The 27,954-nt window shown below is 35.1% G+C and overlaps 4 protein-coding genes across 5 annotated transcripts; 3 read left to right on the top strand and 1 right to left on the bottom strand.

Moving 5' to 3' along the window:
- The first annotated feature begins 172 nt into the window (after positions 1 to 172).
- On the top strand, positions 173 to 9,519 carry LOC125857917 (conserved oligomeric Golgi complex subunit 1). The gene is made up of 6 exons (XM_049537571.1): positions 173 to 2,568; positions 4,142 to 4,336; positions 6,500 to 6,780; positions 7,825 to 8,004; positions 8,285 to 8,462; positions 9,067 to 9,519. Exons 1-6 carry the CDS (start codon positions 319 to 321, stop codon positions 9,202 to 9,204), a joined length of 3,222 nt encoding a protein of 1,073 aa, XP_049393528.1. The 5' UTR covers positions 173 to 318; the 3' UTR covers positions 9,205 to 9,519.
- A 2,032-nt stretch (positions 9,520 to 11,551) lies between these two features.
- On the top strand, positions 11,552 to 14,457 carry LOC125858301 (uncharacterized). Its single transcript, XM_049538049.1, has 3 exons — positions 11,552 to 12,214; positions 13,068 to 13,253; positions 13,908 to 14,457. The coding sequence occupies exons 1-3, from the start codon at positions 11,750 to 11,752 to the stop codon at positions 14,187 to 14,189; spliced, it is 933 nt and encodes a 310-aa protein (XP_049394006.1). The 5' UTR covers positions 11,552 to 11,749; the 3' UTR covers positions 14,190 to 14,457.
- Positions 14,458 to 15,836: 1,379 nt separating this feature from the next.
- Positions 15,837 to 22,094, top strand: LOC125860412 (protein disulfide isomerase-like 1-6). The gene is made up of 12 exons (XM_049540368.1): positions 15,837 to 16,504; positions 16,737 to 16,866; positions 17,788 to 17,953; positions 18,244 to 18,362; positions 19,011 to 19,091; positions 19,175 to 19,264; positions 19,356 to 19,427; positions 19,513 to 19,581; positions 20,145 to 20,225; positions 20,434 to 20,568; positions 21,560 to 21,613; positions 21,700 to 22,094. Exons 1-12 carry the CDS (start codon positions 15,981 to 15,983, stop codon positions 21,793 to 21,795), a joined length of 1,617 nt encoding a protein of 538 aa, XP_049396325.1. The 5' UTR covers positions 15,837 to 15,980; the 3' UTR covers positions 21,796 to 22,094.
- Positions 22,095 to 22,289: 195 nt separating this feature from the next.
- Positions 22,290 to 26,266, bottom strand: LOC125860413 (sulfite exporter TauE/SafE family protein 3-like). Of its 2 annotated transcripts, none has more exons than XM_049540369.1 (13): positions 26,106 to 26,266; positions 25,653 to 25,907; positions 24,950 to 25,109; positions 24,492 to 24,692; positions 24,355 to 24,419; positions 24,233 to 24,260; positions 24,061 to 24,152; positions 23,818 to 23,904; positions 23,672 to 23,722; positions 23,172 to 23,393; positions 22,941 to 23,034; positions 22,629 to 22,769; positions 22,290 to 22,547 (listed from the first exon to the last, which is right to left on the bottom strand). In XM_049540369.1, exons 2-13 carry the CDS (start codon positions 25,875 to 25,877, stop codon positions 22,462 to 22,464), a joined length of 1,452 nt encoding a protein of 483 aa, XP_049396326.1. In that variant the 5' UTR covers positions 25,878 to 25,907; positions 26,106 to 26,266; the 3' UTR covers positions 22,290 to 22,461. The 2 variants fall into 2 exon arrangements, with proteins under 2 accessions (XP_049396326.1, XP_049396327.1); XM_049540370.1 differs by having other exon boundaries at positions 26,110 to 26,246.
- Between the last annotated feature and the right edge of the window lie 1,688 nt (positions 26,267 to 27,954).

Below are 27,954 nucleotides of genomic sequence, written 5' to 3'. Positions count from 1 at the left end.
TGTTCACTAGTTAATTATATTCATCAATTTACACTCTTTTTGTTTTTATTATAGTATCCATTTAAACAACCCATACAACGCAACCCACTAAAAAATTGACCCGCCCCGCTTTGTGAGTTAGGATTGATCCGCCCCGCGTTTTCGCTGAACTCTGTATAGCTGGTACGTACCCGCTACTCAAGTCATACTACACCATCCTTGACGAAAAATGGAAGTTATTCAGTGCTTTACAATTTCGTCCATGAAAATATCCTTTCATCTCTAGTATCTGTACTGTCACCTCAACTGTGAAATCTCCTCTCTGTTGCCGGCGACAAAATGAGGGTAGTGACACCGAAATCCCCATCACCGACACTACCCGCTGATCAAAACCGCCTGACGTCTACCCCCGTAGCAGTATCCGCCGCCGGCGTAAGAAACCAAGATGCTGAATTACTCTTCCGTACAAAGCCAATTGCTGAAATCCGAAATGTGGAAGCGGCCACCAGGAAACAGATCCAAGACAAGAGCGAAGAGCTTCGGCAACTCGTCGGCAATCGTTATCGAGATCTCATCGATTCCGCTGATTCCATTGTTCTAATGAAATCCTCATGTGAGTCAATTTCTGCCAATATAGCCGCGATACACCACGGCATTATTCATTCTCTCTCTTCCACCGTTGCTGAATCCCCTAAGTCCGTTGTTTCTTCTGACCCTGCAAAAGCTCGGATTTACGGAATTGCCTGTAGGGTTAAGTATCTTGTTGATACGCCGGAGAATATCTGGGGTTGTCTCGATGAATCAATGTTTTTAGAATCTTCTGCACGTTACGCCCGTGCTAAACACGTTCACCATAGTTTGCATAGAAATAAGGATTACAAAAGTGTACTGTCCAAATTTCCGTTGCTTCAGCATCAATGGCAAATTGTGGAGAGTTTTAAATTTCAGATCTCGCAGAAAAGCAGAGAGAGATTGTTGGATCAAGCACTTGGCCTCGGGATAAAAGCTTATGCGGATGCTTTAGCTGCAGTTTCTGTCATTGATGAGCTTGATCCCAAACAGGTTCTGACATTATTCCTTGATTCGCGTAAATTGTGTATTTCTCAGAAACTAAATGCATGTTCCAGTGGTAATGCTACTACCTCCGATGTGATTTTAGTTTATTGCGAGGCATTAAAGATTATTCAAGTTACTGTGGGTCAAGTAGGAGAATTATTCTTGCAAGTGCTAAATGATATGCCTTTGTTTTATAAGACTGTATTGGGTTCACCTCCTGCCTCTCAATTGTTTGGTGGAATACCTAATCCGGATGAGGAAGTGAGGTTGTGGAACTCATTTAGAGATGATCTGCAATCACAAATGGTAATGTTGGATAGGGATTTCGTTTCGAAGGCATGTTCTGATTGGTTGAGGAATTGTGGCAAGGAAATAATGAACAAGATCAATGGCAAATACTTGATCGATGTTATCAGCTGTGGAAAAGAGCTTGCATCTGCTGAGACATTGGTACGGGAAACCATGGAAAATAAGAAGGTCTTAGAAGGGAGTTTGGAGTGGCTTAAGAGTGTTTTTGGGTCTGAAATTGAGTTGCCATGGAAGAGAACACGTGAGCTTGTCTTGGGAGGTGATTCGGACCTGTGGGACGAGATATTTGAAGATGCTTTTGTTAGAAGGATGAAAGCAATTATTGATAAAGGATTTGATGAGTTGAGTGGATTGGTTGATGTTGTAGCGTCAGCGCGGGCCATCTCAGGAACTCCTGGTGAGCAGGTCAGTTTTCAGGCATACTTGAATAGATCTTTAAATGGTGGAGGTGTTTGGTTCATGGAACCAAATGGTAAAAAAGTTACCACCATTCCTGGTGCCAAGTCACAGCAGCCCGAGGAGAATGATTTTCGAAGTTGTCTCAATGCTTACTTCGGGGATGAAGTCAGCAGGATTAGAGATGCTGTGGACAGCTGCTGTGAGAGTGTTCTAAAAGACCTGCTAAGCTTCCTGGAGTCTCCCAAGGCATCCTTGAGACTGAAAGATCTGGCCCCATATTTACAAAATAAATGTTACCAAAGTATGTCAGCTATACTAATGGAACTGAAGAGTGAGTTGGATGCTTTGTCTGATAACCTTCAAAACAAAAACTCAATGGACGAGTCAGTGCCATCACCTGCTATACTTGTTGAGCGGTCAATATTTATAGGGCGACTTTTGTTTGCATTCCAGAAGCATTCCAGACACATTCCTGTCATACTTGGGTCACCAAGGTCATGGGTGAGTGAAACTAGAGGGGCTGGCTCGCTTAAGACCCCAACTCTTTTAAGGTACTCTATGCCATCTGTTGACTCCCCAACCTCTGATGGTCCTGGAAATACAATGTTTGATTCACCCAGAAGACAAAGTTCATTGGCTTCTGGTGCTTTGTTCGGAGTGGATGACAGTTCAAGCCCACAGCTTGAAGAGCTAAGTAAAATGACGCAAGATCTTTGCATCAGAGCTTATAATATGTGGATATCTTGGGTTTCTGATGAACTTTCAGTTATCTTATCCCAAAATCTCAAACAGGATGATGCATTGTTGGCAACAACAACCTTGAGAGTAAGTGCTATTCTTAAAACTGTTCTGGCTGGGTTTTCCTAAAGGACTTTACATGTCATTTTTATTCTTATGCTTCCTTTAGATGTTTGTTACCTGTATTATATTAGTCACTTCTGTCAGTGGTCCTGGTAATTACTTTGCAGCACTTGTTATCAAAGTAACTTGAAAATCACATCTTCTGATCCTGGATTTTGTATAATTTTCTGCTGATAAGTTTTATTATGAATCAATGGGCCCAAATAGACTGGAATGGATATAGAGGATTAGTATAGCTGAGACCCCATAGTTTAATACCAGGGGTAGTTAATTCATTAAATTTTAGATTAGGAAATGTTAAATAGAGAGCATCCCAATAGTTTAGCATCCTCTTAAATTTTTGCGAGGGCCCTCTCTATTTTTGAGGGCAATGCAAGAAAAAGACAGGCCTTAGGTTTCTGCTAGTTATGGTATAGGAACACTTGTTTGGTGTTTTCTTCATAGGAGGTTACTTAGTTTATAGTTTGGTAAAAAAGTTGTTTTTTTTAATCTAGTCAGGATATCACAAAAGTTATATAAACAGGCATGCCCTATACATCTACTGATGCAATTCTTGATTTCCTTTAAAAACAATAGGCGATTCTCAATTAATTTTGTATGACTTCTTATGCTGCATATAAAGTTATGTCTCACAAATTTATCAGGGAAAGAAAAAAAACATCAACTTTCACAAAGTCAGGGAGTGTTCACTACCTATTTTTTGTGATAAGGTAAATGATATTATTAACAATGGGAATGAAAGCTCCCATATACAATAGGAATACCAAAAAGTGGAGAATCTACATCAAAACATGATTCTCTACAAAAGACACCCAATCCTTCTGTCAGGTGTAATGCTGTTTGTAAATTCCAATTTAATTGTTTGGATTGATTTGACATCAAATTTATCTCCAAGAGAGAATGACAGGTTTTTTGCTTGTTGTTGTCTAGTACTTGGTATAAAGTAACATTAGAAGATTCCTAACTCTGAACTTGCCTACACAAAAACAAAAATAGATTAGGTGATTTCTTTCCATCTCCAAGTCTTGGTGGGTAGAAGAACATTATATTTGTGTTGGCTGAAAGGTAGCCGATGGATTGGTCAAGGTGCAGGCAAGTTGTCACAGGCACTATCCTTATAGGAAAAGGAAAAAAGAAAAGAAAGCACGCCTATTCCAAAAAACAAAAAACAAGGCTTTGATTTTTCTACAGGTTTTGGGTAGAGCGGGTTCCTTGTCATGCACGGGGATGTAAGGCACCAGGTCTTTTTCGTGCTTATCCTTGATGGGAATGTAAAGTTGTCTGTATACATATCTTTTTTTCTGGTTTACATAGTCCTCTTTCAGCATTCTTTTACGCCATGAATAAAGATTATACTGCTTATTGGAAAGTGAACCATTACAAGTCATTCATGCTCAGATAATATGCAATACAAGCTTCATCCCCTTCTTTCTTTAGTTACTCTAAATTAGTTTATCAAGTTTGTATCTCCTCTTAATTGATAATTGATTGCTATAAGTTGATTTAATCAAGCTTCCTCATCTTAACTTGTCGGCAGGGCTGGGAGGAGACTGTTGTTAAGCAAGATCAGTCAAATGAAGGCGAGTCAGAGATGAAGATATTACTTCCTTCTATGCCTTCTTTGTACATAACCTCTTTTCTATTCCAAGCCTGCGAAGAAATTCAGCGAGTAGGTGGACATGTGCTTGATAAGCCTATTCTGAAAAACTTTGCCTCAAGACTGTTAGATAAGGTATTGAAAGAGTATGCGCTTCTTTTCTTCAATTTTCAGTGTTTTTGAGAAATATTACTTGTCATCTTATCATATGGATTATCTTCCATAGTTGTGGGAAGGTATGAAAAGCAAGAAAGTATGATGCCATTTTCCAGAGTTAGTTTCTGCTGGAATCTAATGGACGCCAAAAGGTCCCTCGTTGAAATGACCACACTGTTTGTCTGAAACTTCCCGTGAATTTGATTTCTTGCTTGTCTTATGCTAAGGCCAATTTCTTACTAACCATTCTTTCATTTCCTGTTGCTGATTTCTCTGTGCTTTGCTAAATCTTCTTAGAGATTGTTATTGTTAATATTTGAATTTGGCTCATAATACATTTATCTCTTTTTAATAAAAACCTGGAAGTATGAATCACCAGCATTGGTGATCTTATTCAATTCGTAAAGATTTTGTTTACGTCTCTATAGTTTTGGAAAAGATGTGTGCTATTTTATTTTAATCTTCAGCTTTTTTGGATTTCTACTAAATTATTTTATTTGCTGACCTCGTAACGTTACCTGTTTTGACATTGCTCTCTAGAGCCTTTTAAAAAAAAGGAAGAAACCAATATGTTTACTCAAGTTTTTCTTGCATAGCTGATTTTCTTTTCCTGATGAATTTACTGAATATCTGGTCTCCAAAGCTTGAGCTAGTTATAAAGTTGGATTGTTATAGCCATATTACCCTATCAAGCAGTAAGGAACAGGATTTCTTATTTAAAGATATATCATTTAAAGTTGGGCACATCACCTTATCAAAAAAAAAAAGTTGGGCACATCTAACAACTCAGTCTTTTGGTTGTCTCTTAGAAATATGGTTGAACAGTTATTGATCTGTAAGACTTTTTTGTAGATCAGCTAAAAGGCTTTACACAGTTCTGTAGTTAGAAATCAAGGTTTTCACTAGTTTTGAAGAATATGAGGTGTGCTGAAAAATGAATAAATAAATCTATGGTAAAAAGAAAGATATGCAGATACCCAAGGGCGTGGCCTAGTGGTCATTGACTTGGGTTGAGTACCATGAGGTCTCAGGTTCAATTCCCATCCCAGCAGAGACAAAAACACTAGGTGATTTCTTTCCATTTGTTCTTGCCTTGGTAGAAGAGTTACCTCATATATGTTGCTGTTGGAGGTGAGAGGTATCACGTGGAATCAATCAAAGTGCAAACTGGCCTGGACACCACAATTATAAAAAAATAAAAGAAAAAAGAAGAAAGATATGCAGATAAATGAAAAAGAGAGTAGTTATTAGTGACTATCTGGAGGAAGAAGCATCATCTTTTTTGGTGATTCTGCATTATACCAACGAGATTTTGTGGTCTATGTTTTTAAAATAAGTGAATACAAGCTGGTTTCCCCACTTTGAGTTTGAGAGGCTATGTTAGAATGTGAAGTGTATATGTGTCCAGATTCATATACATTTTAGATTTAATTCATTTTAATTGAACAAAGAAAATCTTATAGATTATTCTTTAGGATACTCTAGGGTAGTCTGTATTTAATTATAGAATATTCACTTACCTTATAAGAATAGGATTGATTTCTTTTCATATTATAAATAGCCCAAGACTCATCTTATACATTGTAAACTAAAATCAATGAGAAGTTTCTTCTATGTTTGCACATAGATTGTGTCAACTTTGCTGTTGTTTTACCTCATTATGTGTAGTGTCTACCTTTTGCGATAAGAACCTCAAACTGCTCCACTGACCACTCCAGTGATTCTGTCATAGAGACCAAATACATTTCTCTAATATGGTAGAATCCACCTAAAAACTGCTATCCAGGAGCTTAACAGTGGTTTTCCAACTTTAATCCCCTGGTCACTCAGATTCCCAATATTATGATTAGAGTTGGGGGGATCTTACCACTTGGTTATTTCTCAATTGTCAAAACCATTCAAATGACATGAATCCAGGTTAGCTGATAACTGTGTTGCCTACTGTTTGTTAGACAAGTCTGTAAAGTTCTTTTAACAATTCATCAAAAACGTTATCATTCTCAGCTACAATTTCTATTTGGTTTGTCTTTTTCCTTTTAGAAGGTACTTGTATTTGATTTGCTTTGAGAGAGCTAATTTATTGTTCTTACGCTTTATAACAATTGATGCTTATGTATTCTGATGACTGTCAAATATTGATAGATGATTCATATTTATGGAGACTTCCTTTCCAGTCAAGAAGCCCAGGGATCTCGAGTTTCAGAGAAAGGGGTGTTGCAAGTTCTATTGGATCTAAGATTTGCTTCAGATATCCTCTCTGGTGGTGATTGTAGTGCAAATGAAGAGTCATTGAAAATGCCTAAGGTAAAGCATCCTTTTAGAAGAAAGCAGGATGTACAACTAAACAAGTCAGTCTCCGAAGAGCGTGTCAATGGGTTGATAAGTAGCTTTGCACAAGGACTGGATCCTATTGATTGGCTCACGTAAGCTTTTCCAAACCAGATAAACTCGATGAAAATATTCATGCCGCTATATAAATTTGCTTTTGTACCGCATCTTCAAGATGCTATTCCCTGTTTTCCATTAATGAGAATTTTTTTATTAGGCCTGAATATTAGAAGGTTAATTCATTCTACACAAAAAGAAATGATGAAGTATTTTTGAAAAGATCAAAGTAGAATACAAGGATTAAACAATGACGGGGTTATTTAGTGGGTATAAGTTTATTGGATAAAAAATGGGATATTATACCGGGTATAATAGGAAACACGTGTTTGGCTTAAAGTAGATAAACTTGGATAAAATCACTTTCTTCTAAAAAAAAAAAAAAGAAAATAAACTTGGACAAACTTTTATTTCTAAGTTTAATCTTGACTTTCTAAAAAGACTTCGGAGAAAGGCAAATGTCATTTTGTTGTTTTATTCTGGGTTTGTAATCTCGGGATTGTTATCCACATAGCGAATGGTACAAAAATAATACCAGAATTGTGGTGTAAAAAATTCCGGACTGCTAATCCCAAATTAAAAGTTCTACCAAATATGATCACTCTACAAAAATTTCACATGCATTGCTTGCATCCAGTTATAGCTGGAACGTTTCTGATGCAACAGGATTTTAAAAAAGCTTGTGCTGTTATAATGGAACTTCTTTGGTGAATGCCATGTAAAGATGGTTTGTTGCCTGCGAACTGTCTACTTCATACTGTAGGTCCATACCCTTGAGTAGTAATTGTTGCAAAATTCATGGGACTGGTGTGAATACTTTTCTAATTTTTATTTATCATGTTGGGCAGCAAAATGGCTGAAGGAGCATATTATTAGAATGTCATTTATCAACTGCTTCATCTGTCTTTGCATCTTTAACTGCACACTTTGTTGCTAAGGATATATGAAATTACATTCTATTGGTTTTACTCGGATTCTGTTGCCTCTTTTGGTGGAGGTGGAGTGCCATTGGGTGAATAGTAAATTGATGTATTGTGCCTTCTTAATCTAGTTGGTTGACACTTTGACTGATTTATTTCCAGCTATGAGCCATATCTTTGGGAGAATGAGAGGCAGTCATACCTGAGGCATGCTGTCCTCCTTGGGTTCTTTGTTCAGCTTAATCGGATGTATACAGATACTGCACAGAAACTGCCAACCAATTCAGAATCTAACATCATGCGCTGCTCTGCAGTACCTCGCTTCAAATATCTCCCCATCAGGTTGATATTTTATTTAAATTTTATAAATTACACTGTTCAATTCATTTTCTGTTCAGTTTGTGGTACTCTTTCCCTTGTACCAGGATTTTCCCTCCTTGATTATCGAGATAAAGGGATGACATTTCACACACATGTAGAAATCACATTGCATTCCTTATGTTGGTTATTACATTTTGTTCTCTAAAGTGATCTTCTTTAATGTTCCCTATGTGTAATAGGTTACTACCATTTGTCATGTATCCTTTGATGCAATGTGTAATTTTTTATTTTTGTAATTCAGTGCCCCAGCATTGTCTTCAAGAGGGCCAATCAAGGCATCAATCTCAGCATCTATTGATGATGTTTCATCAAGAAGTCCCTGGAAAAGTTACACAGATGACGAACTGTCTCGAAAGGTTGATAGTGATGAAAATTCTAGTTCCGGGATAACATCGCCGTTTTTGAAATCATTTATGCAGGTAAATTCTTCTTTGCCTAGTCTCTGTAGAACCTTCCTTCTTTGTAATCCTATTTTATGCCTGCAGTTCCATGCACACCTTCTCTTTTTTTTTCTTCTATTAACCAAAAGAGGTGACTTTTCCAAAATATTTTTGAGAGCTAAAGATATATAGGAATAAACAAAACCGTGCAGAAAAAGAAAAATATATTTTTCGTCTTATTTTGTGGATCCTGATTTCTTACTAAAAGTGAATACATAAAAATAGGGAGAAATTAATTTGAGAGTTGTTTTGCCTTTTTTTAGCCTTTTTAAAATAATTTCTCCATGATTCTCAAAGGCTAGAGCCTAGACATGTCTTGTTTGCTTTTCCTCATTTTCAACACTCTTTGCTACCAAAGCATCTTCTAGCTTATGATGAGAATGTAAAGGCTACTTCAGATAAGGTGAGTCTGATATTGTAGCTCCTTATCACAAACAAAGTTCACGTCTTTGTCATTCAGAGCGTGCACTTTCAGTTATTGGAGCTGTTATTTTAAACTGTGAATCATGAACTGAATTATTTATTTGACTAAATAAGTTGTTTTGCTCATGTAAGCCTGATTTTTGTTACCTACAATATCCAGGTTGGCAGCAAATTTGGCGAGAGCACGCTGAAACTGGGATCAATACTAACTGATGGGCAAGTGGGCAGGTTTGGTGACATATTACCCGTTCAAGCTTCAGGCTTCCATTCGTTCTTCACAACTGCCAGATCAGAGTAACTGTTGAGAAACTTTTAACGAGCTTTATCCAAAACAACAAAATTGAAGTTGACATAGTTGCTTTTGCCGGAAACAGAAAGAGTAATTTAGTAAACATCAAGAATGTAGGGATGTTGAACATTAGGAGATGGATATTCATTTTTGCGAGGAAGGTATCATTACTTATCGTATTTTTGCAGTCACAGATAAGGGAATTTTACTCTGTAATTTATGATATTGATTTGAACCAGCAGTCGATGAGCTTAATCTGCTTGTACAAAAGAGGATAAACGAAAAGATGTTTCAGTAATGTGTAAAATGATGTTATTCTTTTAATTACATTTCCCATCTACTTATACAATTAGTCGTGTTGAAGTAGGTGAAAGTACAAGGCACAATAAGTATATGAATATACGTGATGCTGGTTTTTTTTTCTGTAAAAGATATGTGATGCAGGTTAGTAGTATTGTTTTTTTTTTTTTAAAGTGTTGGAATGTATAATTCAGTCGGCAAAATGTGATTCAATAAGTGGCCCATGGCAATGTCATATTTGGATTGTATCCCCACACACAGCAGTTCAATAATAAATTAATGACCCACATTTTCCATCAACCAACTGCTTTTTCCCTGTTATTGTCCAATTTTCTGTCACTCATCATCAAAATAAATAAACATGTTAAATTTTTTGTGTGTTTTTCGTTGTGGAGTTAGTCCCTAATCATTCCACTATTCAAGTTGAGCAATGGTTGCGTAAGTAGGTGAATAGGCTCAAATATATGAATTTACATGTAATAATAATTTGAAAAGGATATGTATACATTATTTATACTCATACGTTGACAGTGAACTGATCTTATGATTCTTCACTAGTGCGTAGTTTTATTCTTTTGGTTCTAATTCTACTATAATAATAAGGGTTAATAAGAAGAAGAGTTAGTTCCTTTATAAATATTCTTCATGCCACTTGACATTGCAATTGAAAATATTATATTTCATAAGAAAGAATATCAATATTTTGTTATGCTACAAGTTATAAGTTACACTGCTTGGTGTAGCTACCTAAGAATTGGGACATTACTGTATCTTATTAAATTCAGATATTATAAACAATACAACTATCAAAAGTGGCACTGCCATGATTGATTTGGGATGAATATAATTCGTTTATCCATAATAGAAGGCTAGGGTTCAAACTTTGAAAAATAAAAAAAAAACATTTCTTTATTTAATAATAGGCCTTACACAATATTAATTTAAATTAATAACTCAACGCGAATATTGAATATCGAATGCCATCGAAAAAATACAAAATAAAGTTGTTCTATTACATTAATATTTCTTATTCACTCAGACCCTACCACTAACTGAACAAAAAAGATACTGTTTGAGTAGCATTGTACTTATTCTATCCAAAGAAGAAATTAAACACACAACATTATCTTTTACGGGAATGCAAATAAATCAAATGACAGTCGTAAAATAGTTGGCATTTTCTTGCTTTTCTAATTTGATTTTTTAAAAAAATTAATTAGAGAACTATCAGAGTAGGGCAGCAGTTAGTGAAGAAAGTCTAATAAATTAAAGAATCTAAATTAGGTAGCTTGTCTAAAATCCAAAAGTATTAATCAAAATCCCATCTTTTTAATGAATTCGTTGCACCAAAAGATAGTATAGTGATAAATGAAATGAAATAACAATTATTAGAGACTAAAAAGTGATTCTTAGAAGAGAGAAACATGCTACACAATTAAGCAAGTTAGCAATTAATGTTTTGTTTTAGTATCTGTCTAATATTTAGTGAGAGGTAGTTGGGATTTGAGGAAATTATTAAGGTGTGTAAAGTTAAAAAACCTAATTATTCTATAAATGTTATTTTAGTTATACACTTTGTTTCAATTTTTTATTATTTTTTTTACACTTAAGTCTATGGTCTTTTGAAAATAACTCTACCTTAATGAGATAATAATAAAGTGCGTACATTCTATTATTCTCAAACCTTAAGATATTTCATTGAAATATGTTATTATTGTTATTGTTTAGTTATACAATTTGTTTAACCGACAATCAATAAGTAAAGCATATAAAAATTTCATAAAGACATTTTTCAACTATTTAAATTTATTCTAATTAATCAACACCATAATCTTTTTTATATATATATATTTTTTTTTAAAAAAACGAGTTTTAATGAGTATATTATTACCAAAATTAGTTCCATTTTGTTCGACAGTGACAAGTGGCTGCCGACACTCATTTCCGAACCAACGTTGTTGATTAGGCTCGGAATCAGGTTCAGCTTCGGTCACCTTCCGGACCTCCTCCTTCTACTTGTCTCTTATATGCTTCATTCACTCTGCTTCCTCATACTACTTCTCTGTTTCTGTACAAAAATTCTGCAAATTAAAAAAATAAAAATCCCATGCAATTCATACAAAACACACAGTTCATGGGATTTTTGAATTTATGAACAATTCCATAAAATATTCAAAAGAATTTTTCTGGGTAGTTTTGTGTCAGACTGTTCAGAATTCTACTGTAATTCAGTTGTAGAATTTTTTTTTAAAAAATGTTGCACGCAAAATCAGAGTCAGATATAACAAGTTTAGCTCCGTCGTCGCCGTCGAGGTCACCAAAACGGCCAGTTTACTATGTACAGAGTCCTTCAAGGGACTCACAGGATGGGGATAAATCAGCATCTATGCAGCCGACGCCGAGTTTCAATAGTCCAATGGAATCTCCTTCGCATCCTTCATTTGGGCGGCACTCGAGGAATTCGTCGGCTAGTCGATTTTCCGGGATATTTAGGTCGTCGTCCGGCAGGAAAAATGGCCGGAAAAGGAACGATAAAGGGTGGCCGGAATGTAATGTAATTTTGGAAGAAGGTAAGTATGATGAATTTGATGAGGAGAAGGGATTAACTCGGCGGTGTCAGGCTTTGCTTGCTCTTTTGGGGTTTGTTGTTTTGTTCACTATCTTTTGCCTCATCATATGGGGCGCTGGACGTCCTTTCAAAGCTGAGATTACTGTCAGGGTATGTTTCTTTGCTTCCGTAGAAAAGCGAATTCAGAATTTTGAGTTTATTGATTCTAAAAATTTGGTTATAGGATTTTGGCAAAAGCTAATACTCTAGTAGAATGAAATTTCTGAATTTTGTGTTACTACTCCAAATTATGAGACATAGGTAGTATATGTCAGCTTCTGGGCAAGAGGCTAAACTGTCTGCAGTTTTGATGGTGTTTTGGCATTTATTGCGCATTGGTAATAGATATGACTGTTTTCAGCACTAAACAAAATATTAGTACTAACTTTATTGAAATAAACAATGGCACTGTTGGAATTTCGAATTCGAGAGGCAGTGTTTTTCTTTGATATGTTGTTTTCAAATATATACATTTTATTTCAAAAAAACTGAAAGTTTCTGTTTGAATTCATGGTCAGAGTTTAGAAGTTTGAATCTTGAAATTTCAACTGTTTCACATGAGTTAGGACAAAGGAAGTTCACACGGGGTGGAGTTGCAATATTGAAATAAGGATTGAAACTATTGTGTGAAATTCCTGTGTGATTTCATGCTTCTAATGGAACTAAGTATCCTGATACAACATCCAATTCCATCTATCATGACACTTCTTTATTGAATTTAGTGTGTGTGTGACTTGTTATAATTGATCCAATTGATAGTATAGAGGATGGTAGCAGCGAAATCCAAAATTGACTTGGTTATATTTCAATAGCAAGTCGCCGATAAGCACTCTTTCTCCTCATGATGTTAATTTTTTTGTCAAGAGCTGCAAGTGGGGACTAGGAAAGAAGGCTTAAAAGCCAGAAAGCCTTTGGTTCATTGTTCTAGCAAGTTGACCAACTTTTTCTTTGTGGTTCTTTTCAGAGTATGGTTGTGAATAACTTCTATGTTGGTGAAGGTTCGGACTTCACTGGAGTTGTAACTAAGATGATGACAGTGAATGCGTCATTGAGAATAAGTGTGTACAATCCTGCTACGTTCTATGGCATTCATGTTACCTCCACCCCCATCAATCTCATCTATTCAGACATCGTTGTTGCTAGTGGTCAGGTAATCTCATTACATATTTCTTTCATTTCTTGGTAAGGATATCTCTCTTGTTGTTCTGCCTTTTCAATTAGCAAGCATTGTTTTAGCGGGGTGTTAGATGGACGGTTTGGACTAATTTAGGCAAGTTAAAACAGATTGAGTGAATAATAGATTGGTAATAGACTCCCCAATATTTGTCTGGATAAAGAATGAACGGGTCATATTGAGCTAAACAAAGGATCGTAACCCAACTCAAAATCATTTTCATTTAGGTGTTTGTTCTTTTATAATTTTGTCTAATTACCAAACTAATAAAAGTTTTTTTTTAATCGTAAACAAACACAAAAACTTATTTTTTAATGTTTTGATAAGTTATTTTTTGGGCTACATTCTGCAGTCCAAATTGACCTTACCCTTTTAGATAGGCTAATTTGTATTATGCTTAAAATAAGCTGTCAATCTATATATACCGAGTCTAGCTTGCCCAAGTTTGGGGGGTTTGACATGTTATGTTTTTAAAGGGCTCAATGTGACACCCTCTCTGTACAAGCTGCCAAATTCATGGTGGGAAATGTCACCAATGTTGAGAAAACGGAGAAACAACATCGATTAGTAAAACTTGACCTATTGCACGTCTTGCTAACATCATATTCTTAATTTTCTTTGGTTTTGCAGCTAAAAAAGTATTTTCAACCGAGGAAGAGTAGGCGGACCGTGTTAGTGAGCATAGAAGCAGCAAAGGTTCCCTTGTATGGAGCTGGATCAAGTCTTGATGCAGCAACCAACGGCGGTTTTAAAGTTCCATTAAAGTTGGAGTTTGAAATCAAGTCGCGCGGAGATGTGGTGGGGAAATTAGTCAGAACAAAGCACAAAAAGGAAATCTCATGTGATTTAGTCATTGACTCAACTAGCACAAAACCCATCAAGTTCAAGAAGAATTCTTGTGTTTACAGCTGAAGAAGATATGATCGTTTGCTTCATTTTCAGTTTGTGTGCAGACAACTTTCTGTAAAATTCTCTTCTTAGCAAAGTTCATTTTTCACTTTGGGTGTGACAAGCTTATGTAAAATTTCTCTTTTTATTAGCAAAGTAAGTCCAATTTTGAGAACACTATATATCATTCGAATAAAATAGCATTTCCCCCAAAAAGAACATTGTTGGCTGTAAGTTGAATTGGTGTACATATGTAAGTTTGGGTTCATGAATGATAATTGTATTATGAAGATCTATTTACCTACCGTCTATATAAGAGCGTGGGAGGAAGGGAGCGTCCTCCTTCGTATCAAGAGTGTGTTGGGGAGGCCAGGGAAGATGGATTGGATTGAGAGACAATGATCATGCCTCTCCTTTATCGACAGGATTTTCATCATTTTCAGTCTACGGCGTCATTAGTGACCAAAAAAAAGAGTTCCAATTCCAAGTTTCTATTGTTTTACTTTTAGATAGATTGATCAACAATAGCATAAAAAATTGTAAACGAAAACGGGATTTTAAGACATTGTATTTGACTTAAATCAGAAAATGTACTAATTAATGGAAAATGTACCAATTAAGGAATTGAAAATGGAATTAGCATTTTATAGGTCAAACTTTATGTGCAACTACAAAAAGAACTTTTTTTTTTATGTGTTATATTTTACTTAGTTACAATATTTCCTAATTCCTAATGCCGATAACCATAATGTAAAGCTTAAATTTTCCAATATTTACATTTCTTCAACCGTTACGTTGCCGACTGAAACCGTTAGTCAAATGATAACATTAAACAACTATTAAAGTATGGTTGAATGGATTGAATTCATTCAGCATTAACTAAAAAAGCATTGATAAATATATAAAAGGTTTCAATAGAAAACGTGTCTAATAGTGGAACCTTGTGTCCAATAAAAACACTTAATATAGCTTGATTTTTTTGAGTTTTTTAATCTAAACTATCACCAAATGTTTGTTGAAACACATTTCAATTTCAATCTATTGTCACTTTTTTCATCTAAACAATAATGATATTTCAGATAAGAAATATGAAAAAATTATAGTTAAAATTTGTTTCTATAAACATTTAGTAATAGTTCAGTAAGAAAATTCAGGTAGGAAACCAAAAAAATAAAAAATCTATGAAACTCCAAAGAGAAAGTACTCCCTCCATTCCTTTTTAGTTGTTATATTTCGTTTTTCGAGAGTCAATTTGACAATTTTCAAAGTTAAATTAGATTGCATTCATTCTATATTTTATAATAAAATTTTAGATATTCAAAAACTATATAAAAAATACTATAAACTGCAGTTTTTTCATATCAATATGGTAAAAAAATACATCTTAAAATTTATACTGATTGACTTTCAAAATTAAAAAGAAACCAAACGAGTATGTGTGTATTTGACTATTTAACCAAAACAAAAAAAGGTAGATAATTCCTGAATCAAAGTCAATTTACGTTATATAAAGAAATATCCCTTAAATGAATCTCTTAGGCAATAAAAATCTAAATTAGTCTTCCTAATGCGAGAACCGACATTGGGCTAAAAAAAAAATGATAGCATTAAAATGTGGCGCGATTGACGTTCAACTTAAATATAGACTCTGGTCAGCCTTCTTCAGCGATGTGCCCCCCACTTCTTCCGTGACACTACCCTCGCCCTTTTTACTTCACTTTACATCTTCATAGATCCCAATCAAATTTGCACCCATTTTTCAGTATAAAAACTAGAAATCCCAACAAGAATTGATCTTTACATTCAATAGTTATCATGTATACTCCAAAACCCTCTTCAAGATTTGTCCTTTTTACCTTAATCCTTCTTCTCTTGCTCAGCTTTTTGGCTCCATCAATTTCTTCTGAGCTTGACTTAGATGATGAAGATGGTGATGACATGGAAGGTTTGGAAGAACTCATAGCATTAGATGAAGATGAAGATTTGCAGCAAAAACCGGAAGGGGCGCATCATGAGAAACAATCTGAAGCTGAGTTTGTAAGTAAGGCTCAAAGAATAGTACTTGAGCTTAATAATGACAATACTAAGAGGGCAATTGATGGAAATGAGTATGTTTTGGTTCTGGGTTACACTCCCTGGTGCGCCAGGAGTGCGGAGTTAATGCCGAAATTTGCTGAGGCTGCTACTGCTCTCAAAGAATTGGGGAGTCCGCTTTTGATGGCGAAGATTGATGCTGAACGATACCCTAAAGTTGCTTCTACTCTCGAGATCAAAGGGTTCCCGACTTTGCTTCTGTTTGTCAATGGCACTTCTCAACCTTACACTGGTGGATTCTCCGCGTAAGCAATTTTTGAATATCTAAATTTTGATTTGATCTAAGCCAATTTCGTTTCAAAGATTAGTCAAATTGACTCTTGTTAAACTAAAAATGCCACATAAATAGGAAAGGAGGGAGTAGTAAGCTAGTACAGTAGTAAAATTAGGAGGACAGACTTGTGTAGCTCTTTATGTTGTGCTTTCATATGTGCATCCGATTTGTTGATTTACATCTGTGGTCCGCATATCAATCAGGGAAGAACTTGTTATCTGGGCAAGGAAGAAGACAGGTGTACCTATTATGAGAATTAGCTCAGATGCTGAGGCAAGACACTTTCTCAAGAAGCATTCTATGTTTGTGGTTGGTCTGTTTGAGAAATTTGAGGTATTACCTTTTCGTCTCTTTTGGCATTTAGTTGACTTGTATAATTTTCTGTTATCAGTTTAGGAATTGGAAAACTTGTGTAATTTGTTTATTCATACAAAATTGAAATCAAGAATGTGTCATAGCTTCTAAGTTAAAAGAAGTATCTTAACATACTAGGGACTTCTAATCTTGAAGTGAGCACTAGGTCTAATCAATCAATTAATTTTGCCTCAATCCCAGGTTAGTTGGGTTCAGCCACATCTGTTTCATACCTCTATATACAGGATCAAAATTCATTCCAAAATCAAATAAATTTTAATTAAAGCAAATTAGGGGTTCTCTAAGACTGCATATTATCAAAATGTCACAGTTACACTTGCTTTTGACATATACGTTTTTAAACTGGTACCAAGTAAGTTCTCTTTGATCTGAAACAGAAATAAATGCTTAATAGTAGTATGGTTGATAAGGAAAAACATTTCTAGCTGCTTTTTCCTTGTAGCTATTGCTATATGCTGCTTATTTTTTCATTTTTTCACCTAAAAAGTTGATTTTGTTTATGTATCCTTCATCTCTTAGAGTATCTTTGCTACTTCATTTCTTCTGATAGAAGTTAGTAAATAGTATTGTTTAGTTTTCACCTTTACGTGTTTTATTTCTTGTCTTATAACTGCCTATGATCCCCCAGGGGACAACATCTAATGAAGTTTAGTGTTATTTGTTTGTTCAATTCAACTTTATCCACCTATGGTTTGGTTAATTATGGAATCATTCCGTACATTTAGTTTTCTGCTTTATAATGCATACAACATAATAAGGGCATTTTTGGTGTTTACCTTCCTGTTTTAGTCGAATTTCCCTCGTCTCACCAAAATATAAATAGTCTACCGAACAAAATAGTTTGTGGAATTTGCTTCTAACATGCATGTATAATCACAGGGATCTGATTATGATGAATTTACAAAAGCAGCCGAAATGGACAGTGAAATTCAGTTTGTGGAAACTAACAATGCAGAAATTGCCAAGCACCTCTTCCCTGATTTTAAGCCAACCAGTGTTTTCCTTGGTCTAGTTAAAAGTGAGCCAGAGAAATACACTGAATATGGTAGGTTTCCTATTATTAGATTCCAGAGTTACATTTTACACCACTTCCTAGCTCAAGCATTACTATTCTCTCACGATAGATGGTTGTTCCTGACTATGCCTGCAGCTGAGCAGTTAAATCTACAACTGCTTATTCATTGGATGGCTAAAAGTTTGTAAAGATTAAATGGATATATCATTCCATGATCTCTAGGAACATTGCTGTTATTTTTGAATCTAGACTTGATTTTTTCAGTAGCATTGCGTTGCTTAATAGCATATCACTATTCACATCATTGATGTGGTTTGCAGAAGGAAGCTTCAGTACAGATGGAATCTTGCAGTTTTTGGATGATAACAAGTTCCCCTTAACTACAGTACTTACAGAACTTAACGCTGCTAGAGTTTACTCCAACACAAACAAACTTCAGGTAACTATTGCACCTGACTCATTGTACTTTATATCATCTTCCCTTTCCCAAAGCATTTGACATCTCCATTCAATTGTAATTCATATGCGCATGCACTTGTTAGTATTTTATTATACAACGACTTTCATTTCTCTATGAAAGAAAGGTGTAGAAGACAAAGGCTGTTCTCCTGTATTGTTGAAACAATGTTAGTCTTTGATATTTGTGGAAACACTTGTATATCCAAGTGTTGATTTTATCTAAATCATCTTTGGGCTGGCATAGAGTCAACAATTTTATCCATGAGAAGCAGAAGGTCAGCTGTAACACCAATAATTTCTTCGTTTTTTTTTTCTTGCGTGGACATTTTACTTTCACAAATATATGTTAAAACACCTATAATAAGAAGAGGAGACTACTAACAAAGTTCATTACAATTCTGAGCATCTATAGTTGATTAACCAGGCTGGACTTGGCTTTTGCTGTTGGTTATAAAGTTTGTAACAAACACTTTTATGAGGAAAATCTCATCTCTCCAGCCAACACACTGTACAATAGCCAACACACTGTACAATGTATATCTAGTTCTGGCATTTTATAAGCATACTGTAATGATGCACTAATTTGTGATAATTGTTGGATTTTTACCTATGTTTCAATGGCATATAGGTGTTGATAATTGCTGAGCCTGATGACTTCAAGAAACTTGTGGAACCCTTGCAAGACATTGCAAGAAAGTTCAAATCAAAGGTTTCTCTCTTGGCAGGATCTAGTGAAGCAGATTTTTCTTCCTTACTGGATTTGTGTGATTGACATCTGCCTTTCGATTGCAGATAATGTTCATATTTGTAGATATTAGAGAGGAAAATCTTGCAAAGCCCTTCCTAAGTATGGTTGGTCTAGAAGAATCAAAAGACTCTGTGGTTAGTTTTTCATGAAGTATTTTTCAACTTCTCGGTACTAGCTATTTATTAAGTTTGCTCAGACAACACTTTCCTTTGAGTGGATGCACAGGTAGTATCTTTCAACTACAGTAGCAGCTTGAAATATTTGTTGGAGTCAGATACCACACCAACAAGCATAGAAGTATCAACATCTCTCTAATTACTTTCTCTTTCTAGGTTTCTTCAAATTATGATTTGAAATTCACATTGCTGATTGATTTCTGCAGGACTTTTGTTCAGGTCTTGTGAGTGGAACCGTGTCACCATACTACAAATCACAACCAACTCCTGATAACGTAAGTTCTTTTAACAATAATTCTTATGATGTCTGTTTATGTTTTGGCAATTAGGAAAACATAATTTGCAGTGCTTTAGCTTGCCTAATTCAAGTTATGTTAGTAGTGTAGCTTGTATCTGGCATAATGGTCTGGTAATTTCCCTAATAACTGACTGAAAGATTCTCTGGATTATAGAGAATGTATCACATCATACTCGTAATAATAGCTCAACAAGCTTTCTTCTGTTACACTATATCAGTTGTTTGAGCATAAACTTTACTAGTTTTGATCAGATTTTCTGTTTTGCATCAATTTATCCACATGTTCTGGAGCTTGCTTTAGTGCCATAACATACTTTGTGGTCTGCCTCATCTCTGCGCCAGATTTTGTTATGTTGATTGATCAAGTTCTGTGCTGGTCTAATCTGAAATTGTTTTAAATCATAATTTCTACTACAGATGCAACTTATGTTTTTTTATCTGATCCTTTTTGCTTGACATTAGCCGAGGAAAATTTGATATAGTTATGTTTATAAAAGAAAGTTGTATTAACTCTAAAGAACCTTTGCTCCATAATTGCAGAAGAACATGAGCATTCTGACAGTTGTTGGTAAGACCTTTGATGAATTGATCCTGAACAGTCCTGAAAACATTCTTCTAGAGGTTTGTATTGTTTTACACAGATCAGACACTTGTTGAAACTTCAGTCTCATTTACTTTAGTGTTTGTTAGAGTTCTTGAGCATTTGGTATATGAATTAACTGCAGAGGAAAAATGACATACTTTTTCCTTTGTTGAGGAAACTCACATTAAAGATGTTCTGCATAATCTTATACTTTCATAATGATGCATCTCTACTCATGTGCTGAAGATATACACACCATGGTGCATAACTTGTGAAACCACAAGCAAGCAAATGGAGAAGTTGGCCAAGCATTTCAAAGGTTTGGACAACTTGATCTTTGCAAGGATAGATGCTTCCCTAAATGAACATCCGAAATTACAGGTGAGAATACAAAAAACTTTACTCGTCTGATTTAAATTGATACAGTGCTCAGATCCTTAATGCTTTTGATGAAAAAATTCCTGTCTGAATATTTTGTCCAGACATAAAGTTACCAACAACTAGGCCTCAGTCCCAAACAAGTTGGGGACTGGGGTCAGCTATATGAATCTTCACTATTCATGATTCTCCATTTAAATTCATCTCAAACCAACATTATGCAGAATATGCATTAATTTACGACTCCGTTTAGCATTCCTAGATATATGACAGAAGGTCGAGTTTTCCTCCTTGGAGAAGTGGATTGAGTTTAGAGAAGGGAATCAATAGAAAATTCTCGAAAAAGGATGTCAAATTACAAACCTTTTCCCCAGAATCCACCCTAAATTACTATCCACCACTAACAAAAAACTCTACAGATGTTCTGTGATACACAATGCTGGTAATGAGATGTTTTCGCCAGATATTTGCTTTCATCAAAAACCTGATATCAATATCTTCAGAATATTTGACTGTGGATTATGTTATTGACACACAATTTCATCTTTAGAAATTCACCTTAGAGATCCAGATAAGGGCAGGCACACATCTCCTTTATTAGAGTTCCTTCCTCTCCATCAGTTCAGAGGATTCTGCCATCAAACTCTTCTTGACTCTTTGTGTCCACTGCATGGATTCTTCTGATAGCCAACAACAGATATGCCTAATTGAACTCTGTTACATTATTTGTACCTTGAAATAGTCTCGCGCCAGTTCTATCATTTTTTATTTCTTCTTGAGAAACAGTTGAATTATATCTTGTCTAGCATAAACTGCCAAGAGAGTATCCCATTTTTATGCTAATGAATTTGGCCAGAAAAAGTATCTTAGTGAAATGCATCATAAGAAGGAATAAAACAAAATTAAACAATTACTGTCAAATGGCAGGGAGATGGCTAGTACCTTAAGATTCTGATTAGCTATTAATAATGAATTTGCTCTTACCAACAAGCAGGTTGATGACTATCCAACGCTTTTCTTCTACTTAGCAGATGAAAAGACAAATCCAGTAAGTTTTAATGATAATACAATTTGATCATTTCTATTTTTCTTGCTCGCCTTTAATGAGTTCCCCTGTTGAATTTCCTTATGTAGATACCACTTCCTACAAAATCAAGCACAAAAGAATTGGCTGCTCTCATCAACAAGAATTTGAAAGAACACAATCGTGAAATTAGAGATGAACTATAGGAAACAGTTTCATGCAGGGACAAGCTAATTGTTTGAAGACGAGGAGAATTATACATCATATATATGATACCTACCGATTATATGAGTAGATATTTCAGAGAGTTGAGATAGAGGTCCTCAGTTGAGTAAACTAGTAGTATCATCAGCAAATTAACTGTATTGACGTGAAGTCGTGAACATTTCTGTAACCCCATCCAAAACCTGAATTTAAATACATAGTATACTACTACATGTATTTGGAGCATATTGTATGATTTAAATTGTTGGGATTACATCACATGTTGATGCTTATAACAAGTCAAGTTTGCATGTGTTTTGGAATTAAAGATAACAAGCCCATCAAATTCATCGCAAATGTTTGGGGTAGTTCCACTTGATTGTTTCCTTTGTAACCCACTTACCTAACTAATCTAAATTCACATCGCATAGAGCCAATAAATAGGGAAGCTGTGTGTCAAGAAATCGAGATATTTGTTTTAACAGTTGAGAGCCTTATCAATCATAGACGAGCATTTACAAATACTGCAAATTGGCTCCGTCAATGTGAACAATCGATTTTAAGTTGTGTACACATCAAATACAATTTACATTTATAATGCCTAAGTTGATTTCCTGAAGCTGACAACCATAATGACCAAATACACGAAATGAATTCAATTTTTTTGCCTAAGGATTATATGCACATATATTATCAAACCCCATATGTTGTCCTTCGTTGATCTTTTTAATCGTGTCTGCTATGCCAAATCCACCTGCAGACATTACCAGATAAATGAGCCAATGATCAAAAGTAGAGAATGCTTCCATCTGAGTGAAAACATCAAGAAACTTGCCTAATGATATTGCGCTCACAAAGATTGTGAGGGCCAAAATGAAGATAATCACAGAGGCTCTACCAACTATGCTAATTATTTTTCGTACAACATGCTGTCCTACTAAGGCTGCAATACTGGCCACGGCAATAAAATACAGTGCTGAAACATATCCAGAGAAAAAAAGAACGTGTTAGTAAACAAGTAAACAGATTCCCAGGTTTCTTCATTACCAATCATTCCTACGAGCTTTGAATTATTGAATGTAATTGCTCGAATACCACCTATCTAAGAAGATGATTCTTTTTTAAGGCTTCAAAGCATCACCCTTACCATATGGTACTGGAAAACGTCCTAGCAAGTAATATTGTATGACGGACATGGAGGAGGAAAATATCATCACAAAAGCAGCAGTAGCACTTGATACCTGCATTCAAAAAAAATACTACCTGTGTGAGTGCCTCTTTGAGAAACTACAACTGTTTAATTTAGGACAAGATACTTCTTTTCTCTTTAATCATCAGGATGTTCCGAACTGGAAGTATTAAAAGAGATGAAATGCACCTGAGGAGGAATCCCTATCTCCAGAAACAATGGACCCAAAATGAATCCACCACCAAGACCTAGCAGACCACCAACTATACCAGCCAAAATGCCGCAGCAACAGTAGAGAATCAACTGATGCACTTTCCATGTTATTTCTGCTTCTCCACTCGAAAGAATCACCCTTGATCCCTTGTACAAGCAAACAGCTTCATATGCAGAAGCTCCAACAGCGATGGGGAGCTGAAAGTAAGATAAATATAAATTGTAACTTTCTTAGTCAAAATTCTCTTTTTAAGTGAAGGAGAAGCTCATTTGGCTCATTCGACATGACCAGAAAGCAGGGGAAAGATACAAATTATCAATCAATACCATACAAGCTTAGATCACACAACTTATAATCTAATTCATTTCTGTCGAATGACATTGATACAATTGATGAGATTTACATGTGAATGAGGAGGGGCGAATTACTTACTCTGAGAAACAGTTCCGTTTACATCTAAATAACAATTAACTACCTGCAAGAGGCTTAAGGTCCAATATGTCGTGGAACAAGTTGGGGCATAATTCTGTATATAAAAAAGGATCTCCAAATCAGTAAGGCAATATTGCATGAAAGCACAGAATGTAATCATCAACATGTAAAAGTAACAAAAGCAGGAACCTTGGAGACGTGCAGAAATAGGATTATGATCCAGACAGCAATAAGTCTGGCGGTATCCTTCCAGTACATATTGTCAAAAATTGAGACCTGGAGTAGCTCAAGAAATCAGCATTGAAGAAATGGCACATCTAAATTCAGGAAAAAATATAAACTAGGAAATTGTTTATAAGGAGTCGATTAGATTGCGATGGACAGAAAAGTTTAGTGTGTGAAAGAATTTGTGACACAGAGAGTATTAATTACCTCCTTTGCTTTATAAACTTCCTTTGAAAAAGTAGAATCATTTTTCAGACCTCCAGGTATAAGCTTGTATGCAACTTCTTCAACACCAGCATCTGATTTCAGTTTTAGAATATTACACAGATTTTCAAATATCCCTGTTGAGGTGTAGAAGATAGAGAAAATCGGCACTCACCATTAGATGTCAAGCGCCTAGCTGCTTCCTGGACGTGAAAGAAATTAGATGTATTACGAGTATATACTAAAAGACATTCTTGTCTTGTTCTCTACAATCACAGAAAAGGACCAAGAGACAACCTTTTTAATAATAGTTTCTTTCTTCCATGTCTCAACGCCCTTGAAGAATGCCTTGGTTGATGCAGCTAAGAGTCCCACAACCAATCAGAATACATACTGACAAAACAGACAAAATTGCAGCTGAAAATAGCAGTTACCTAAGAAAAGAATGATCAATAAGATTGTAACCATCCACTCAGCAAAAAGTACGTTTAGTACAACTCCAATACTGATCCCCAATAACAACATTGGTTGGAAAAGAAGAGCTAGATCATAATCAATGATGGGCAGGTCAAGTGATGGATGCCTCAGCTTAAGACAGTAATAGACAGTTGCACACGCTGCACCAGTGATCATACCTGTCGAGAAAAGCAAAAAATGGCGTAAAGCATGAAGATAATGATGTTGCAAAATGTGTTTAATCTAGGAAATACAAAAGGAAAAAGGAAATTTTGGGACTCCTCTCAGAAGGCCACAACAAAGATTCGAGCTACTAAAAGACACAAAGTATTTGCAAGCACTTTGGAGTAATATCAAACAAGAAGTTTGACCTCTTAAAATCAAGTTTCAATTACAAGTGTGTGTGAAACTAATAAGATTATAAATGAACTCTTACATTTTGATATTGCAGTTGATGTTTTTGGATCAAATCCAATGATCAAAGTAAGCACGGGGACAAAGATACCCCCTCCCCCGACACCTCCTACACTCCCAAAAGCAGCACCAAAGAATCCAATTACTGAACCAACAATCAGCCTCCACCCAAATTCCAGTTCCTGCATTGCATAAAACTCTCTTTGACAACATCCACTTCATTACATCAACATCTTGCCCAAAACTCAAACAGCCAAAAAAAAAAAAAAACAGCTTTTGAGCTAGTCAATCGTCACAGAGGTGGGTGCCGCTTATGCATTATTGATTCAACTAAACCCGTTTTCAACACAAAACATGGATATATATGCTAAAAATCTCGTAACATTTTAACAAGTACTCCATTAAGTTTTGAATTGCATCCAATGGTGTGGTTTAGTGGTCAATGAGGTCCCTGGTTCAAACTAGCCTCGGTGGACAGCGATACCTGGAACATGATGCTTGTGGAAGTTGGCAGTTATCTCGTGGAATTAATCAAGATAAAAAAAGAAATTGAAGCCATAATTTGAGAACTACAATAAGTTAGGTGCTAAAAAAAACTTAAAGATTTGAACTTTTCATGTTTAAACTCTGGATCCATCTATGAATCATCATATCAGTTATCATTTGATCTCATAAATATGCCATAAAAAGTAAAAACTGTTGTACAGGTAAGAACTTGAACTTACAGGCCAAACATGGTGGTAATGAATCTCACTCTTTCTCCAAAGAATATTGAATAGATCAAATAAGTAACTTGATTCATAGCTATGAGTTGTTCCATTGTTGCTCAAAGTGGTCTCATATGGAATTTGCTCCCCAGAAGCAACAATAGTTAAAGCTAGAACAAGCAAACCTCTCACAGCAACTGTAAATTTTCTCAAACCCTCCAATTTAAATCCAGTTTTAGCCATCAATTTCTGAGTCCCCACCTTTTCACTCTTCTAAGATAGACAATAATAAATATTGACCCAAGTCAGAAACCTGGAAAATAAGCTCAAATTAGAAACAAGAATAATTAAGAATTACAAAAGTAGATACAAGAAAAATAGCAACTTTGGAATTGAAGTAGAAAAAAGGAAGGCAACTTTATGAGTTGAGAGTTGGAACTTTTCCAATATCAATACAGAGGAGACAGGTACTCGCAAGTCGCACAACAACTGAAGGTACACTTTTGCTTTTTGACAACGTTTGAAATCAGCTTGCTTCAGCTCTTTAATGACAATTTTTTACTATGCCTTTCATTATTTTTCTCGCACTTGGCCAAACTTGTCCTTCTTTGTTAACAGCTGGTAATACTGTCACGCCAATTTAAATGCTGAAAGTTGAGATGACTACTTTCTCAGCTCGAGTAAGAAATTTTATTAAGTACGAAGGATGGATGCACAAAGATAGTACAAATGATGGAATAAATAATTTCCAAATTAACTAAATCTTTATTCCTTGTATTAATAAATGACCCTTGTGAGAACTCTAGGTAAAAAAAAAGCTAATGAAATTCAATATCTACTTATAAATATTATAAAATTATTAGTTTTAGTCTTATATCAACATTAAAAGAAATTACTTTTTAAAATTTGGATAAACTTCTTGCGTCCTACCTTCACCCTCCTCTCTCTCTCTTCGTTTTCCTCAAAAGTTTTTTTAATTTATTGAGCCTTTTCATTGCTACAACCTACAGACGTAAACTAAGATATAGAAACTCGTGGTACTGAAATTATTGAGTTTATTCTTAATTATCATTTGGCACTTGACCAACCAATAAGCATCTCCTCACATAGAGAAGTAGTCAATTTCAAAGTAATAGTACTCAAATAATTTTGAATATAAATGTAGGGTTGGCTTAGCAATGATTTAGGTATATGTTAGATAAGATGATGGGACATAGTGTAGCAATGAAAAGTCCTTCCTCGTACATTTATGTAACGTCATCACTAATTACTACCATTAACTAAGATTTATTTGTATCTGTAATGTAATGTAATGTAATGTTGCTCATTGGAGAAAAATAAAAATAAAAAATTCAACAGTACATTAGATACACTATTAAATAGAGCAACTTTCACATATAGCAAACACAAAATTCATATTTGTATGTTATAGCAAAGTTTGTATAATTACGCTCCATAACAAATATACATATGTATAATTCGCTATACATATACAAAAAAAATAGTTGTATAATTCGCTATATATATACAAAAGAAAGCAGTTGTATACAAAAGATCAATTGTATAATATGTGTATGTATAAAACGAGAAAGAAAGAAAGACAAAAGAAAACTGGGCAGAGAAATATTTGTATTGTATAATTATAAGTGTATAGGACGAAGATATATATATTTACATGTGTATATATAATTTTCTGTCGCTTTATACAAAACAAAAGCGTAATTTATACATTTTGTTTCTGTTTGTATAAGCGAGAGAGGCGAGGGTGGCGAGCGAAATTTGGGAGAGTGGCGACTGGCGACTGGCGAGTGAGATCTGGGAGAGGAGAACGAAAATATATGTATATATACAATTTCCTCTCACTTTATACAAACACAAACACATTTTATACATTTGTGTTTGTATAAAAGCGAGAGAGGGCGAGCTAGACTGCCACCAAACGAGAGTGACGAGCGAGATTCCACCAGGGAGAGTGGCGAAAATAGCAATAGTTTGCTACAATTAAATCAAAGTATATTTATAACATTTAGTTTAAATTATTACTATTATATACAATTTTCCCTATTAAATAAGATGCTATATATAGAATTTATGAAGTTGAGAATTGGGGCATAGGCCCCTACGGTCCCAGTTGTACGTTTAAGTGGCGATATAAAGTCAACAATTTCTATCAGCTAAATCCAACTCATCATGGCCCATCTTCACTAGTGGAGTATTTAATTTCCATGTGTGAGTTGATATCTTACTGAACTGCTATTTATTAATACTGATGACGATGAATTGTGTGTTTGCAAGACATATGAGTTGAGTCACTATAATA

Source organism: Solanum stenotomum, chromosome 3 (genome assembly GCF_019186545.1).
Source record: "Solanum stenotomum isolate F172 chromosome 3, ASM1918654v1, whole genome shotgun sequence".
Lineage (NCBI taxonomy): Eukaryota > Viridiplantae > Streptophyta > Magnoliopsida > Solanales > Solanaceae > Solanum > Solanum stenotomum.
The sequence above is the reverse complement of the archived record's forward strand: the minus strand, read 5'-3'. Positions and strand labels throughout refer to the sequence as shown.

Coding starts and splice junctions, on each gene's coding strand:
- LOC125860413 (XM_049540369.1), bottom strand. CDS start 25,877: ATGGCTAAAACTGGATTTAAATTGGAGGGTTTGAGAAAATTTACAGTT. Junction 24,261..24,354: donor AAGAAACTATTATTAAAAAG/GTTGTCTCTTGG, acceptor TTTCACGTCCAG/GAAGCAGCTAGGCGCTTGAC. Junction 22,770..22,940: donor ACGTTTTCCAGTACCATATG/GTAAGGGTGATG, acceptor GATATGTTTCAG/CACTGTATTTTATTGCCGTG.
- LOC125858301 (XM_049538049.1), top strand. CDS start 11,750: ATGTTGCACGCAAAATCAGAGTCAGATATAACAAGTTTAGCTCCGTCG. Junction 12,215..13,067: donor AAGCTGAGATTACTGTCAGG/GTATGTTTCTTT, acceptor GGTTCTTTTCAG/AGTATGGTTGTGAATAACTT. Junction 13,254..13,907: donor TCGTTGTTGCTAGTGGTCAG/GTAATCTCATTA, acceptor TTGGTTTTGCAG/CTAAAAAAGTATTTTCAACC.
- LOC125857917 (XM_049537571.1), top strand. CDS start 319: ATGAGGGTAGTGACACCGAAATCCCCATCACCGACACTACCCGCTGAT. Junction 2,569..4,141: donor TGGCAACAACAACCTTGAGA/GTAAGTGCTATT, acceptor ACTTGTCGGCAG/GGCTGGGAGGAGACTGTTGT. Junction 4,337..6,499: donor CCTCAAGACTGTTAGATAAG/GTATTGAAAGAG, acceptor AAATATTGATAG/ATGATTCATATTTATGGAGA.
- LOC125860412 (XM_049540368.1), top strand. CDS start 15,981: ATGTATACTCCAAAACCCTCTTCAAGATTTGTCCTTTTTACCTTAATC. Junction 18,363..19,010: donor CCAACACAAACAAACTTCAG/GTAACTATTGCA, acceptor AATGGCATATAG/GTGTTGATAATTGCTGAGCC. Junction 19,092..19,174: donor CAAGAAAGTTCAAATCAAAG/GTTTCTCTCTTG, acceptor TTTCGATTGCAG/ATAATGTTCATATTTGTAGA.